The sequence below is a fragment of the Nylanderia fulva genome, unplaced genomic scaffold (assembly GCF_048542155.1).
Source record: "Nylanderia fulva isolate GAGA-0341 unplaced genomic scaffold, ASM4854215v1 Scaffold4, whole genome shotgun sequence".
NCBI lineage: Eukaryota > Metazoa > Arthropoda > Insecta > Hymenoptera > Formicidae > Nylanderia > Nylanderia fulva.
The window spans coordinates 6,564,016-6,579,661 of NW_028190476.1; the positions used below are offsets into that span (position 1 = coordinate 6,564,016).

Here is a 15,646-nt window from a genome sequence, read left to right on the forward strand (position 1 = left end):
GCGCGTCGGGTTTGTTTTTATAGGAGGGATTTCCCGAAAAGGGAGACGCCGAATGTTGGATGTGTGTCTTGGCTAATTGAATTCAAAGAGATTTATGGTCGGCACCGGCGCGTTGCGCGACGAATAAAAACGACAGAAGCGCGAGCGGCGCGGTTTCTCGCTGTCGAGATTCCTTCTCTCTTTCTCGCTCTCTGGACTGTCGCCCTGGCCGAAACGTTGATAAATGTTTTTACCGGGCCAATTAACGTTAGCAGACCGGCGAAGCAATTTAACTTGTGCTTACCGGTTACTAATGCGCGAATTTTGGGAGACCGCTGGATTTTATCGCTTAATTGAACGCGAAAGCGTTAATTACGCATAAAAGTAATAATAAAGCTTGCTCGGAGATGTCGATATAATAACAATTGTGGAGTTCATTAATATTCATTATTTTTACTATCTTAGTTCTAATTTGTCATCGTTTATTTTATATTCACGTGTTTTTTTTGTTGTATTTTCTGTATAAACATATACTCATAATAAGAGTTTCCCTGATTAATATTTACTACAATAAAAAATATTTAAAAAAAAATTAATCGAACATATTTTATATTTTATATTGTGGTCGATATTAATATTTTTTTGTGGTGTAAATATTAATCACAGAAACTTTAATCAAATTCTTTCAACTTCATATTGTCCAATAATTATGATTTTCGGGGTAAATTCTAAGAGATTCTCTCTGCGTATACTTTTTGCAAACATTTATGCTACAATTATCGGTTATTAATCGCGCAAATTTTGGCTTGCCTTATCTCGATTAATTGAATGCGAGAACATTAATTGCACGAGCAAATAATAAAAACTAGCACAGAGATAACAACTCCACACTTGTTTTTATATTATTTGTATTTAATTTGTAATTCCTTTTTTATATATTTACGTCTCTCTTTTTTTATATTTTATTAAATATATACGCGTGCATTTTTCGTAAACATTTATTAATTATGTACGTTTCGATTTATGTGAATTTAAATATCTGCCTAATTAACAATTTAACACAAATTACTATATCGTATAGTTCATTACATTTCTTCGTCTATTATAATTCGAAACATTAATAGATAGATTTTAACCTTCCAAATAAAAATTTTTTTTAAATATACGTTTGTATGTATACTTACAATGTTAGCAGAATATATAAAATTTAAACAAAACCAAAAAAAAAAAAATGACAAGCTGTACATTCGCAACATTTTACGATTCAGTTTAAATATATTTTTTTACACTACCAGATAGCACACACGAAGGTATTGTATACATATACAAAATGAATCTTACAAAAAAAAACTGTTAACTTGACTAAACCCTTCAACTAAATATTATTTTGTTAATTGGACATATAAAATATTTAAATTAAATATGATATATTAAATCTAACACAATACGTTTATATATATTTAATTTAAATACTAATTATGTTCAATTAATAAAATAATGGATTTACTTGAAAGGTTAATCAAATTAACAAATTTTTTCAGTGTACGAGTACAATTTGCAGCAAGAATGTAATAATTTGTTATTCCTATGAAAGCCGCGAGCGTTTTGTATATCTCGAGTTAATATACACATGTATTTTTTTCTTCAATTGCATATACGTGCTATTACTATGTAACGGTCGTATATAAATAATAGTCTGTAAATATCTGTGTGATAGATTTTAACGGAGCTTTGATCCATTCCGTCGATTCAATGTTACTCTTATTTTGCTTATTTATTCGAGCGTTCTCGCTCGTACAATTGTAATGTATGTACAATATTTTTATACTCATCCTGCAAAACAATAATGAAAGAAACGAAAGATTATGAAAACAATATCGGAGTAAGATTTTTCTCTTTTCACCCTCCCTTTAAATCAAGCTGCTCTTTTAGCTTCAACGTACATAGTCTTGCAGATATTAAAAAAATGTTTTAATTATAAATTCTCCTTAATTATGGATAATTTCTAACAATTTTGATGATGTCAAGAATGCATGATAAGCGTCACAGGCACTCTGGGATTATAAATTGGAAAATTCACACGGGATTGTGAGAAACAGAAGGATAGGTTCGCGTGTGAAATAGACAGAGGGAGGCAAAAAGAACGAAAAAGACTCGATAAATAATTTATCAAACTCCATCCGACGACGGCAGCGACGGCCTTAATGGAATTAGACGTGCCAGTGCAAATATTATTGCAAGCAACGGACCTGAACAGAGACGCCCAGCTCGCATCATTGGTCCAAAGCCATGTCATTGTGTTCTGCCTGGACCAATCGTGTAAGATCGAATGGGATGCTGGCTTTCCTCTCTCCGCTCTATCATCGCATCCAAGGATGCTGAGAAGCGCGAGAATGAGAAATTGCAAGACTGTTTTGCTCACTCTCTCTGCCAACTCGGCTACTTTATATCGACGTCTAAGTTCGAAAATTAATCAGACTCTGATGACAAATTCATTCCTCATGGTCATTTTAATAAATATTTTCTCCAAAAAAAGTTTCTCTGCTTTACACAAATTAAAAAAACTCTAAGTTGTATGTATAATGCACGAATTTTAAAACTTTTTATCGAGTCTTTTTATCTTTTTTTCGATTTTTTCAAAACTGGACAATTTTATATAATTAGCGGGAAAAAATCAATTTTTAAATTATATTTTAATACTTACGCATTTGTTGCACTTCGGGAATTTATGTCTCGTTTTATCATCTTTATGAGTAGGTCGATGAATAAAGATTAAAATTCGATCTGAAGCAGGTCGATGCATGAAGATTGAAACTCAATCTCGTGCAGGTCGATGAATGAAGATTAAAACTCGACTTCCAGCTGTAAAAAACACAACATTGCATTAGTCAAAATCTTCAATTAAACAGAGTTGAACATCAACAATTACTATTGATACAGAACATTAAGATTACGCTAAATGCATAACATCGGACGTATACATCTGCGTTCTGTATCATAAAGACATATCCGACATACGCGTGACGAGTATATGTAACGACAAGAGTACAAAAAACAACGCAATAGCGTACGTAACAGTGACATTAAACATTGAAACTCGTAAAGTTGCTCGCTCCGGTATAATCAGCGTCTGGAACCGCTGGAAGGATTTCTCTCCATCGGCTTCGCGAGTTCGTAAATAAAACGTCATGCACCGTGCATGGTAGGTCGCTATGTTTAGGCGCAGTTTCTCAGATTTCCAGGATCACCCCGTGAGAGAAAGTTAGACAGGTCTTCCATTACTGTTATGAATCTCTATGCAATATGATCCTGCTCCGACAATAAGAAAATAAATTCTTTCAGTTTTGATTATATATTATAATATAATATCAGAATAGTTATTCTGATCATACATCTCATTCTATTTTTATATACAGTCAGATTTTAAAAATTATTACTGCAAATTTCCGACTCAAATTCAATTTCCTATTCCTATATATTGTTCTATAGGTCTTCCATTACTGTTATGGATCTCTATATGCAATATAATCCTGCTCCGACAATAAGAAAAAAAATTCTTTCAGTTTTGATTATATATTATAATATAATATCAGAATAGTTATTCTGATCATATATCTCATTTTATTCTTATATTACAGTCAGATTTTAAAAATCATTACTGCAAATTCCCGACTCAAACTTAACTTCCTATTCCTATATATTGTTTTATCTCGAAATGCTCTGTATTGTTGATCACAATCTTTATACGCACAAAAAATTAATTACCTCTGCATTGTGACTGGAGGTGAAAAGGAGGAGTTTGATGAGAGAATAGAATCGCGCCAAAAAGTGCAACGGTCGGGATGAGACAAACAGCTGTTCTCTGTCTTTTCCTATTAAATTACCACAATCTCTGTTACTCCTTTCGGTCTCCGCGAGAATGATGAATCGCCCATCGTTAGTACCAGTGGAAGTGTGCGCCCTTGCAACTCGTGTGTGTGTGTGTGTGTGTGTGTTGTGCTCCACTTGCATATACATATATATATATATATATATATTTATATCTGAATAGGGCCAACTCTTTCCCCTCCTTCTTCCGCGATGGCGCGCTTATTCGTATGCCACGACGAGGTTTTATGCCGGCAGTAAACCGTTCCGCGCTGGATTATATGGCACTCTCCTACGACGAACGTGGGTAAATACTGTGCGAGGAACCACCGTGCCGGGGTTCCGGTGCGAATCCCGGTGATAGGGCAACCACGTGGACGAAGAGAGGCGTCGCCGAGGATAGAAATAGAAATGCGCGAAAATCCATCGGCAGGGAAGCTGATGGCTGAAGTACTCGAGTAAACCATCATCCGAAGAGACTACACAGAAGAAAATAATAATTAGTTCCATTAGTCCAATTAGTTCTAGTCAAGTTAATAAAGTCATTACAATTTTTTATACATGATGAAATATATTGTAAGTATGATGTTGAAATATATATGATGATGATTTTATGTATATATATGATAAAACCTAGATAAAATATCTTCAACTGCTAATATATGGGTCCACAGGATTTTTTCCAGGATGAGAGAGCATAATTTAAATTTTTCTGTTTTTTTTTTTGCTCTTTCTTAATTATTTTTATTTGATTATTTTCATTTTTTATATTAAATATGCAAATAAATTCCAGTGTTTTCAGATTTATCGGAGCAAATCCTCGTGTAACTAATTGCTCGTTCCTTCGAGGGATTTGCGATGATACAAAACAATCAAATTTTCTAACACTGTTTAACTCACCTCGACTAATTGTCTCATTCTGGACGCGTCGACAAGGCGCGTCTTGTTAAACTGACAAATCGGATCGCGCCGATTCTGGTCTCGATAAATCACTGTCGCGATACAAGCAATACTTTTGCCAGGGCGTCACGTACGTTTTCCTCTTCTTTTTTCCCCCGAAGACTCGAACAAGTATCCAGCAGCATCGCGACACAAACTCGCCGCTGGCAGCTCATTAAGCCGCGTAATGAGGTCGTCCCTACAGTTAATTATTTCGGAGCTCTTTTCTCATCTCTTCTTTTTTCTCGCTGTCTCGAGGCATCGTCGTTTCTCGTCCCACCCATCGGAGAACGAGGGCGTAAAACGATTCCACGAACCATTCGGCTCGATTGACGACACTCTAAATCACCCTCGCGGGAGGGTCATTATTTCCTTCATTTCCGGTATCGAACGGATGCATAAAAGCTCGACTTTTTGAATTTCGATTCGTGACCGAACTGAAGTTCGCCCGATGTGTGGCGCCAATAAATCGAATTACGTCATCTCGAAAGCTGCATTCGCGTGGAATACAAATCTGAAAGCAAAACATTACGATTATTTGATTTGAATAATATTCTGACAGCTCCATATTAATTTCGCAAAATAAGAAAATCTAGTTTTACATGTAGTTTACATTTTTTACATATAATTTTATACATAATTTCGCATACGTGGGCATCCGCAGGATTTTTTTCAAGAGGCACAATTAATTTTTTTTGTTCTTTCTTCATTTTTCTGGTATTTTAATTTTTTTATATTAAATATGCAAATAAATTTCAGTGTTTATTCAAAAGGGGAGAGCAAATGCTTAATTTTTTTTACTGATCTCAATACATTTTCTCTTCGAATTTTTTCCTGAAAGTCACGGTAATCATGAAACAATATATATATGATATTGAAATAATTTTTTTATAAGAGCTTCTCTGATTAAATATTTACCACAAAAATATTAATATGTACATAGTAAAATTAATCCAACATATTTTATATCTTGTGTAGATATTAATATTTATTTATTATTTGGTAAGTATTAATCAAAGAAACTCTTTAAAAATTCTTCCAATTGTCGAATTATTCCACGATTAACATGATTTTCAGGCTAAATTCTAAGAGAAAATTCTCTCTGTGAAGAGAGGACAAATGAGGACACTCATAATTTCCCGTGAAAAAATTGTTTATATATAACAATATAAAATTATATAGAGATATATAAAATTATACATATAATCGCAAAATTATATATGAAATATATATCCATACATAATTAGATAAAAAATGCTTTTTATATATAATTATATAAATTTATATATGAACCCTTATAATTTATATATATAAATTTACATAATTATGTATAAAAATTGACATGTTTCACATATAATTATTATATATAAAAACTTTTTTCCCGGGTTCATATAACATTACTGAATTAATTTCTTTCAAGAAGGAATACAAGTATTCTATTCTACAATACATCAAATGCAATTACCATATCATTTTCCTCTTCTTGTCAAATTAAATAACATTTTTCTCGGTTCATAAAACCGATCATTTCAATAAGAATGTATCGAATATGCGTGACATCCTGTCGCGGACACATGCATCTTATTTACGCAGGATTCGAAGCGAGACCAAAAGTGTCCTGGCGCCTCTCCCGATGATTTACATACGTAAGGGGCGTTATAGATGCGGAAGGGTGTTGCCAGCAGCAGCATCCGAGGGTGAGATTACAGATGCAGCTCCTCGAAGATGGAAGAACGGCTGCATGGCTGCGACTTCCTTATTATTCCGTGGTCGAATAAATTGCTGTTTGCTTCTTTTGCGGGATGTTTGCTCAGATTAAGACGGATTACATAAATGCGACGATGACATAAAAAAGCTACATCACGTTCGCGACATGTGGCCAGTTTTTGACAGAAGAAAAATATAATAAAATATAAGAGCGGAGAAAATATAACGGGATTGCGAGATAAAACCGGAGCTTGGCAGATGTTACATAAAGTTCATCGAGTAAAATGAAAACGAAACGATAAGTAAAAATAGAATATATCATCAATCAGCCTATGTTAAATTTAATGAAAAAACAATTCTTGAATATTTCAAACATAAAGCTGCAAGATTTGTTAATAAAGCGCATTTGATATAAAAAAAAATACATGATATAATAGTCGTATAATGTATAATATAAAAGTCTCAAGTGTTTAAATACACACAAAAGTTTAGCCAAAAGTTAATATATACATTGCACATGCAGTCGCAAGATTTTAGAAGAGTTAATGTATACACGCGAGAAGAGAGAAAACGTTGCCATGCCCCGATTTATCTGCGTAAGAAGGAATAAATACGACATCGGTTCACAGGATATGTCCTTCCTCCCGAGCGCACTTGGACAACGAAGCATTCAACGCGGATTTCCAACAGTTTACCGAAATGGTAAACCGCGCTCCCCGATAAGAGAATGCTTGCTGTTCCTTTATTTCAACTCGAAGCGAATTAAAGTAATTTATCTCGCTCTTTTGTCTCTTTGATTCGCAAAATGTAACAATATTCCGCTCTAAATGTTTCAGATTCATTTATCTTTGTTAGTTATTAATTATCTATTAGATATAATCGCTTCTTAATTTTAAAGAGATGAAATAGAGAAAGAGATTCGTCTGTTCTCACTCTCTGTTTATTTAAAATTTCTATATATTGTCGTGATAATTATCAATTATCAATTAAATATGATCGTTTAATTGTAAAAAGAGAGAGAGAAAGAGAATCGTCTGTTCTCACTCTGTTTATTTAAAAATCCTATATATTGTCGTGATATCGCACTCTACAATTATTTTAATACAAAAAGATTTGCCTACGTAAAAGAAAAGAATTTTTTTACAATGATATATAACAATCATTATGTAATAAATTCTTTGTACAAAATTCAAGGATTTTAACTGAACATTGTGTTCTTTTTTTCATCTCTTAATTCTCAACATATTTGTGTAACATTTCATTATTTTTATATGCACACATTTATCTTCTAAACGTATAATTTAAAAAATCTGTGTGCACAAACTTAAAAATGATATAAATATTTTTATACTGAAATAAGTAAATATATGTCTTAATTCTATAATTTTCTACAATAGAATATTAATTCTTTAAAATAAATGAATAAAATTGGATGTGATCCAAAGGATTGAACGGATGTTGGATCTTTAATGAGACCATTTGGAAACATCTCAAGTAAGTAAACTATATTCCACACGCTTAGCAATAATAACATGTTATATTTACATTATTTTGTCGTAATTATATTATAATTACAATATTTATGCATGTTTACACATATTATGATAGAATATGTATAAACATACATGTACATGTATATATATATATATTTATATATATATATAAGCATTGTAATTATCTTATCACTGTTGGAGGATTACACATAATAAAATTCAAAATTATGGTTCGTAGAAATAAGTCATCAATAAATATACAAAAGTTAGTTTCACTTCAGTACGATTAAATTATAATTTAACATTTATCCAAAAGAAAATTATTATAGAAAATTCGATTCTTTCTTTCTCAATATTATATAAATATAATACATATGGAAGAGCGTAAATTTACCTGCACATATTGTAAACACTTTTCTTATGTCAAAAAGAAAAAAATTTAAATGGAAGAAATTCACGTTATGTCAAGAAAATAATTCTACGAGCCATTTAAAGAATATATAAATGAAAAATATATTAACCCTTTTGCTACAGCACACTTGAGACTAAAAGTATTCAATATATAACAAAAACAGTTACTATTCTATGCAAGTAATTCATGAAACATTATCACTTATGACGCAAAAGATATTAGCAACACAACATTAATATTTAACAGTTATAATAAATTGTTCTGAAAACTTTTGTGTCTGTAAAAAAATTTGCCATATTACTCTACATTAAGATATATATTATTAAATCAAACTATTTCACACAATGTTCAGTGTTGCTCAATCTTCAATTGACAGCATATGTGTAAAAATAAATATAATAAATTGATTATAATGTACGGATGTATGTATATGTTTATAAATGAGTTTTTGCTTTTAAAAAGCATACACACACGCTTATAAATGTATACACATGTGCGCATATACATACATACGCTATTCGCGCCATAACAAAAAGGTTAATTCAAACAATTTTTTTAGAAAAAAGTCTCAAGACAGTCACTGATGATGCAATGAATACATTCGACAAATGATTGATTTTTGTTATAATTGTATCGAGATTATCTCTATATATGATGTATGTCTCTTCGTTCTTACAATATCTATTTACAAAATAGACTCATTCAATGAATGGAATAAGGCTACCAAGCTGTAATCTGATTAAATTACATTTTTACTTACTCTCATTGGCACATTGTAGAGTGCAATAAATTTGTGCATTTCTATCCAAGAGATTTTTTTGTAACAGGACTAGGCAAATGTAATTGCGTAAAATTGCGTATCTCTCTCTCTCTCTCTCTCTCTGGATATATTTTGACTCTAATTAAAAGTGTAGAAAATTAAATTAAAGAATATTGCAGCACCATAAGCGAAGAAACTGAGTTCCTCTAATTACATATTATACTAGAGTGCAAATCTGATATAAAAAAGGCAGGAAGCCACTACGATTAAATTGTTTCATCTTTTATACATCTCAATTGAATTAAGAGAGGTTCCGATGACTCTTCCTCATTGATGAATAGCTGAATAGAATTCACGGATATAATACAGCTTATATCTTACATTCAACTTTGATATAAAAAATCTATGAAACTATTCGAAGGTTCCACTGGCAAAAGTTTTTCGAAATGTGCGAAACCGAATACCGCACATATTCGAAAGAGAGATTATTAACAGGCAAATATTTTGGGAGCTTACTACATTTTTCCTCTTATGCTTCTCATCGTTTCAAAATGTATGCATACGATCGTCATGGCTCTCCCATTTCGTGCTCGTTGTGACTTGAAATTTAGATTCCGATTTATTCCATAGCTATACTCCTCAGTACATATTTCACTGTGTACGCGAATGCCGCGAAGCCGATGATAACAACGAGATTGGCCAATGCGCTATGCAATGGGCTCTGCTCTCTCTGCAACTGATCTCGTATCAAGGAAGAAACCTCGGATGCGGTGGATTGATGCCTCGCTTGCTTCTCGAGTTCTTTTCGACGTTCAAGCTCGGTTTTGATCGTCTGTATTATTTATCGGATGAAATTTCAGATTAGAATATTGTAATTTCGGTAATAACACATCGATATAACAATTTACATGCATGTTTTAAAGTGTACAATGGAATACCTCAACAGTTTCTGGAAAGAGCTCGCAGAACATCTTGTCCCTCAAATTGTATTCTAAACTCTGTGCAGCTAACTGTCTCTTCTCATAATCTGTTGTATTAATGCTACCAAGCGTCGGACTTTTCTCAATCTGCAAATACAATATTATTAAGCCCACAAAACTTCAATTTTCAACAACACTCGAGTTATTTCTAGATACTTAGATATAAATATTTACCATAAAACTAAGCAAGCCTGTAAGGATAGTAGATACACTCCACGCTGGATTCCATGTATCAGGATGGAAATCGGAAATGGATAGACATAATCTTGTGTTGACCTTAAATCGACCATTTGGAGTAGTCATATAAATGCTAGGCGGTTGGAACGGAAACTCTCCTGGAAATATGAGCTTCCCATGATAGAAACCGCCTTCGTATGGAGTCTTTTCTGGTCCTACAACCACGTAGTGCCTAAAATAAATAGTTTATGTATGTTATTACTCACTCTCTACTCGAAATCAACAAAAAAAAAAAATCAAATCAGACTATCGAAATCTAATGGCTAAAACACTTGCCATTCTAATATATTCGAAGGCACTGGTTCCGCAAGGACATACGGTACTGGATCCTTTTTGAGTCGCAAGTAATCCTGTTTCAATCTGGCCGTTGCACTATTGGTTTTCCTATTCATCCTTACCATACAGCCCACTGTTATCTCCGAATGGACTCCCAGTTTCTTACACTCGTCGCGGTATATTGGTCGCCCAGCTTATCGAAAATCTTCACGCGATTTCTCACACTTAATTCTCGCTTAATATCCAACGATATATATCTGACACCCCTTCGTCGCTGTCTCAGCACCGTTGAATCACGAAATGTTTGCGCATCGCAAATTTCATGTAGAACCAGCTTACCATGAAGATGGAATTTCTTCGCGGAGTCGACGTCGCCAAGACTCCTGAAGATGTTCACGTAGACGTAGACGTCGCGTATGACAGGTTACGTTGTGCAAGATGACGTGCAACAAGATGACGATGAATCTAAGCTACCGTTCTTGAAGCCACTTGGAACGGAAGATGCTGGACGAGAGATATGTTTTCCGGGTGGGATCGTGCGATCGTTCGCTGGTGCACGGAATTTGACAGCTGCGAGTTGTCGCGCGACAACGGAAAACATATGACGAAGTTCACCGGAATCCAATGAATTCGTCCGCTTGCGCGCAGTGTTACCACCACTGGCGGGAAAAACTGAAATATTTCGAACAAAATTAATCGAAAATTATATTTTGCAATTATTTTTTTTTTTTTCGAAAAAAAGAAAAATTGTCAGTAAATAGAGAGAGTGCAGTAAAAGTGATATTTTTAGGCCAATACGAGCTTTCAAATACTGATGTTTTTGTGAATATATCATCTCTGGAATTATCTATAACTACATTTCTAATTAGAAAATTAGAATGCATCATACTTTTCTTTGCATATGCAAAACAATAAAAATTAATAATTTCGTTCATATATTACTGTACAATAATTACTGTATATAATAATATAACTACATAGATAAAATTAATGTATTACAGCTATTACATTAAATTTTTTTATATATATAATAACTCTTGATATATAATATATAGAACTTTTTGCTTATTAAAATAAAATATTTTATGATTTTGATATTTTCTCAAGTTTTTATGCTTACAAAAAAATATAGTAAATTCATATTTTCATTACTTTGATTTTTTTGTTTTTATTCGTACATTATTGTAGAAAGAGAGCCTTATCAATTTATTAACTATTTCAAACTTTTAAGCAAAAATTACTTTTTTAAATCAAATACTTAGATTGAATGAACAAGTATAAAATTTGAAAAATTCAATTACATATTTTGGATAAGATAAATGCAGATGAATTAGATTATCGAGATATCAAATAGTTCCAAGAGTCTCAGAAATTTTCAGAAACTGTGTTTTTCATTGGAAATTGGGTGGATGCATGATTTGTTAATATTTTGTTGACGTTTAATCAATTACTAATAACAATTATAATTAAATATAAATGTAACAAATACCATTTTTTAATTGACATATGATTTCTTGCTGGTATCATTATTCTTCCACATTCAAAAACTATCTTGTACAACTTAAAAATTGTACGTCAACAAATATTATAAACATCCAAGTAGTTAAACATTTGTATGATCAATTAGTTTTCTATACAAACATACATATGTTTGTTATAGATAACTGTCAAACATTTTATAATTTTTATCACTGTTTAAATACTGATGTAAAAATTATTCTGCACCTGATAATGGCAATAACTTTTTATGTCCACAACTTGAATGACAATACAAATACTAGTTTGTAATTTTAGGAAAGGACAGAACAGAATGAGAATTGGCATCTGGCAAAATGAAAAACTCATTCATTTTAGTTCTCTGCTTCTTCCTTTTCCAACATTTCAGTTTTGATTTTCTACAACATTCAAATCATAATTTAGAAAGACAAATTTAATAATGATATTCAGTCTTATATTTAATAATGCTATATCATCGCAGGATTTTTTCCAGAGAAGGTATAATTAAAATGTTTTTGTTCCTTTTTTGTTCTTTTTAATTTTTTAAATTTTATTTTAATTTTTTTTCTATTAAATATGCAAATAAATTCCAATCTTTATTCAAAAGGAGAGCAAAGACTTAATTTTTTTATTGATTCCAAAGGGAGGTAAATGCCCCCTCTTGTCCCCTGTGGACGCTCATAGTCTATATATATAATTTGTGTTTGTTCCATGTTATAATTACAAGAGTAATACCTTAACAGTTTTAGGAAAGAACCAATGAAACATTATGTCCTTGACTGTATTCTAAACTTTGCATAGCTAGATGTCTCTTATCATGTTTTGTTTAATATAACATCTTCCCAGTCTCTTCATTCTGTAAACAAAATTAGAAAAAGATTACAAAATCTATTTAATATCTTTTTAAATATCTTTATAAGAAAGAAATTTATACCATAAAACTAAGCAAGCTCATAAGGATAGTAGTATACTCCACACATCCATTTCATGGATTTCAGTGGATTCCAGAATGATGATCAGAAAAACACCATTTTTTATTGACATTCAATCAACCATTTGGTGGTAACATATAAATGCCAGATGATTTAAATGAAAACTCATCTGCAAATATGATTTTTCCTTGATATCCATCTTTGTATGGAGTGTTTTCTGATCCTATAATCACGAAGAGCCTAAAACCAATAGCATTTATATAACTGCTCTTGTATGCAAAATCATGTACTTGTTTGAATAAACAATCTCTTACCATTTTAACAGATTGATAGTCTGATTCTGCAAGAATATATGGTATCTCCACCTGGAGATGTATCCACATAATAGTGTTTCAACCTAGCTATTGCAATGTTGTTTTTTTAATTCTCTGTATAGTGTGCAGAATCCAATATTCCAATTATCTCAAAATACCTTCACAATATTCAATTCTTTTACACTCTTGCGAGATGAACCGGTGAATGTCGAAGAGTGATATCGTTATATTATATCCGACAGGCATCTACATTGTAATCGTTCGGAAGGTAAAACGAAATCCAAATCAAGATTTGTAGTTGCTTGACGCGAAGGTCATCAGATGACGAGACAAAAGTCTTAGCAGAGCATCGATGAAACTAAATTTGACACTGGCGAGCTGTCACGCGGGAACGTAAAGAGAATTACACTCTGGGCGAAGTTTGTCCGGTTGTAGTTTGTCCAACTACTGTCTGATGCTCCGATCATCTGTTGATACTAGTTGCCAATTCAAACGCGCTTACGTAACGCCGTATTGTAAATGGAGCTTAAGATCCGTGACAGTCTCCGCCTCTCACCGTCCTCGGGATAGTAGAATCACAAGTTCTCTGCGCGATTGTTGACATTTTGGTTTCAAATGTCAATGTAAGTCCAATGGTTGTCTCCTGTTGCGGATAATTTTTTTTACTTCGTGGCCAGATCGTCGATTGGTAGCTGCTACTTATTCGTGCCAGATACTATGAGTTCGTCGATATCCATGAATAATGCTGGATCACCGGTTCCTGCCACTGGGATGGAGACGGTGGTCGCAGTTGCATTGGGTGCATTAGCTGCAGTCTTTCTCGGTGCACTCCTGGTACTGTTGGTCATCTGTCGCAGGCAGCGTTGCTATTATGTGAGTTTGATGACCGAATCGATAATATCAAACTGTGTCCTAAGAAGGAATAATAATTTGCTCCATTTTATTCCCAGAATCAAAAGGATTCCGCAGAGCTAAGTTCTGATCTGCTCGAAGGAGAAAACATCACTGGTTTAGGATTGGATGTATGGGAGAGCGAAGAATGGTTGGCAGGTGCTGAAAGGTACAAATATAATTATTAACAGTGAAAGCATTATACTTTAATATAAAGCAATCAATAGATATAACTTTATATTCACATTGGCTTATTTTTATTCAAATTTGCATTAATTTTCTGACATGTTGATAAAATTAACTATAAAAATTTATCAAAATAGATTGTTTGCATTTTTATTTTCTTACGTGAAAATTTAACACGTAGTTAATTAAAAAGATATTTTGACATTCTAGATGGGTGGATGATGCTACTGGTTTGGCTCCACCTTGCATAGCAGTGCTTCGATCTTGCCACTCTCTTGCAGCCAGTCTCACTACTATTGCAGGAACTGTCAACAGTAACACTGTTCCATTGGAAATAGTAGATGTTTGTATACTCATTGTGTTTCTTTTTCTGCATTGTTCCTACCTAAATTCATTGCATTTTGTTCTTACTCAGGTTGCCCGACGTATACCACCTCGCGTAGACGATGTTGTTCGCAGTCTGTATCCACCACTAGATGCCAGGCTGCTAGAAGCCAGAGTGGCAGCTCTGGTATTGGCTGTGACTCACTTAGCGCTAGTAACCAAGCATGGTGTGCCAAAGAGTCAAGCCAGGAAATTGGCATTTATTGACCAAGCCTTGAATGATATGGACACGCATCTACTGGTCTTGAGAAATGCAGCGTTAGCTCAGGAAGTTGCCTGCTCCATCCCAGCGTCTACTCCAGTTTGAGAATACATCTCTTTCTCAGTAAAATCGAATCTCTCTCTTTTCACGCAGTATTTGTAACTACAAAACTCAAAAGTTGATATTTACTGATATAAATTCATCAGTACTTTATTTCGAAAGTATCACATAAAGAATATATTTTTTAATGTCGTTTAAAACGCGATTCACAAGAATCGATATTTTGCAATACACAGAAATATATGTGGAAATAGTGTCTTCCATATTTATATTATTCCATAGTTATATTATCATAGTTAATTATATATGTATACAGATAAAAATGTATTTTAGGACTATATAATCAATCGTACCTGCGTATGTTTGTACATGTTATGATATTTTATATTCTTGAAGAGAATCAAATTATTTTATAGACTAATAAGAATTTTTAATAAAGAATTTATCTTATAAAAGAGAAATTGTTGGTTTGATTTTTTCATTTCTTTTTTTCATACTTTCATATCATGGCTCAAGATAAAAAAATTATT

General features: G+C 32.8%; 3 protein-coding genes across 13 annotated transcripts in view; 1 reads left to right on the forward strand and 2 right to left on the reverse strand.

The window, feature by feature from the left end:
• LOC114937806 (uncharacterized) overlaps window positions 1-7,916 on the reverse strand; it is a 38,324-nt gene extending 30,408 nt beyond the window's left edge. For all 9 annotated transcript variants that reach the window (XM_085486096.1, XM_085486090.1, XM_085486089.1 and 6 more), the window contains exons 1-4: window positions 6,251-7,916; window positions 4,747-5,299; window positions 3,745-4,325; window positions 2,684-2,841 (exon numbers count right to left, since the gene is read on the reverse strand). The gene's annotated coding sequence lies outside the window, so the exon portion shown is untranslated. The remainder of the gene's footprint in view (window positions 1-2,683; window positions 2,842-3,744; window positions 4,326-4,746; window positions 5,300-6,250) is intronic.
• A 1,841-nt stretch (window positions 7,917-9,757) lies between these two features.
• Window positions 9,758-13,838, reverse strand: LOC114937754 (ubiquitin-conjugating enzyme E2 J2). Of its 2 annotated transcripts, XM_029311353.2 has the most exons (9): window positions 13,552-13,838; window positions 13,394-13,480; window positions 13,082-13,319; window positions 12,883-13,003; window positions 12,376-12,545; window positions 10,651-11,322; window positions 10,312-10,546; window positions 10,096-10,224; window positions 9,758-9,989 (listed from the first exon to the last, which is right to left on the reverse strand). In XM_029311353.2, exons 6-9 carry the CDS (start codon window positions 10,773-10,775, stop codon window positions 9,777-9,779), a joined length of 702 nt encoding a protein of 233 aa, XP_029167186.1. In that variant the 5' UTR covers window positions 10,776-11,322; window positions 12,376-12,545; window positions 12,883-13,003; window positions 13,082-13,319; window positions 13,394-13,480; window positions 13,552-13,838; the 3' UTR covers window positions 9,758-9,776. The 2 variants fall into 2 exon arrangements, with proteins under 2 accessions (XP_029167186.1, XP_029167185.1); XM_029311352.2 differs by having other exon boundaries at window positions 13,394-13,838.
• Window positions 13,839-13,917: 79 nt separating this feature from the next.
• Tmem98 (transmembrane protein 98) lies at window positions 13,918-15,577 on the forward strand. 2 transcript variants are annotated; one of them, XM_029311354.2, is made up of 4 exons: window positions 13,918-14,266; window positions 14,344-14,453; window positions 14,681-14,813; window positions 14,886-15,577. In XM_029311354.2, exons 1-4 carry the CDS (start codon window positions 14,111-14,113, stop codon window positions 15,159-15,161), a joined length of 675 nt encoding a protein of 224 aa, XP_029167187.1. In that variant the 5' UTR covers window positions 13,918-14,110; the 3' UTR covers window positions 15,162-15,577. The 2 variants fall into 2 exon arrangements, with proteins under 2 accessions (XP_029167187.1, XP_085342224.1); XM_085486098.1 differs by having other exon boundaries at window positions 14,040-14,266; window positions 14,681-15,577.
• Window positions 15,578-15,646: the final 69 nt, after the last annotated feature.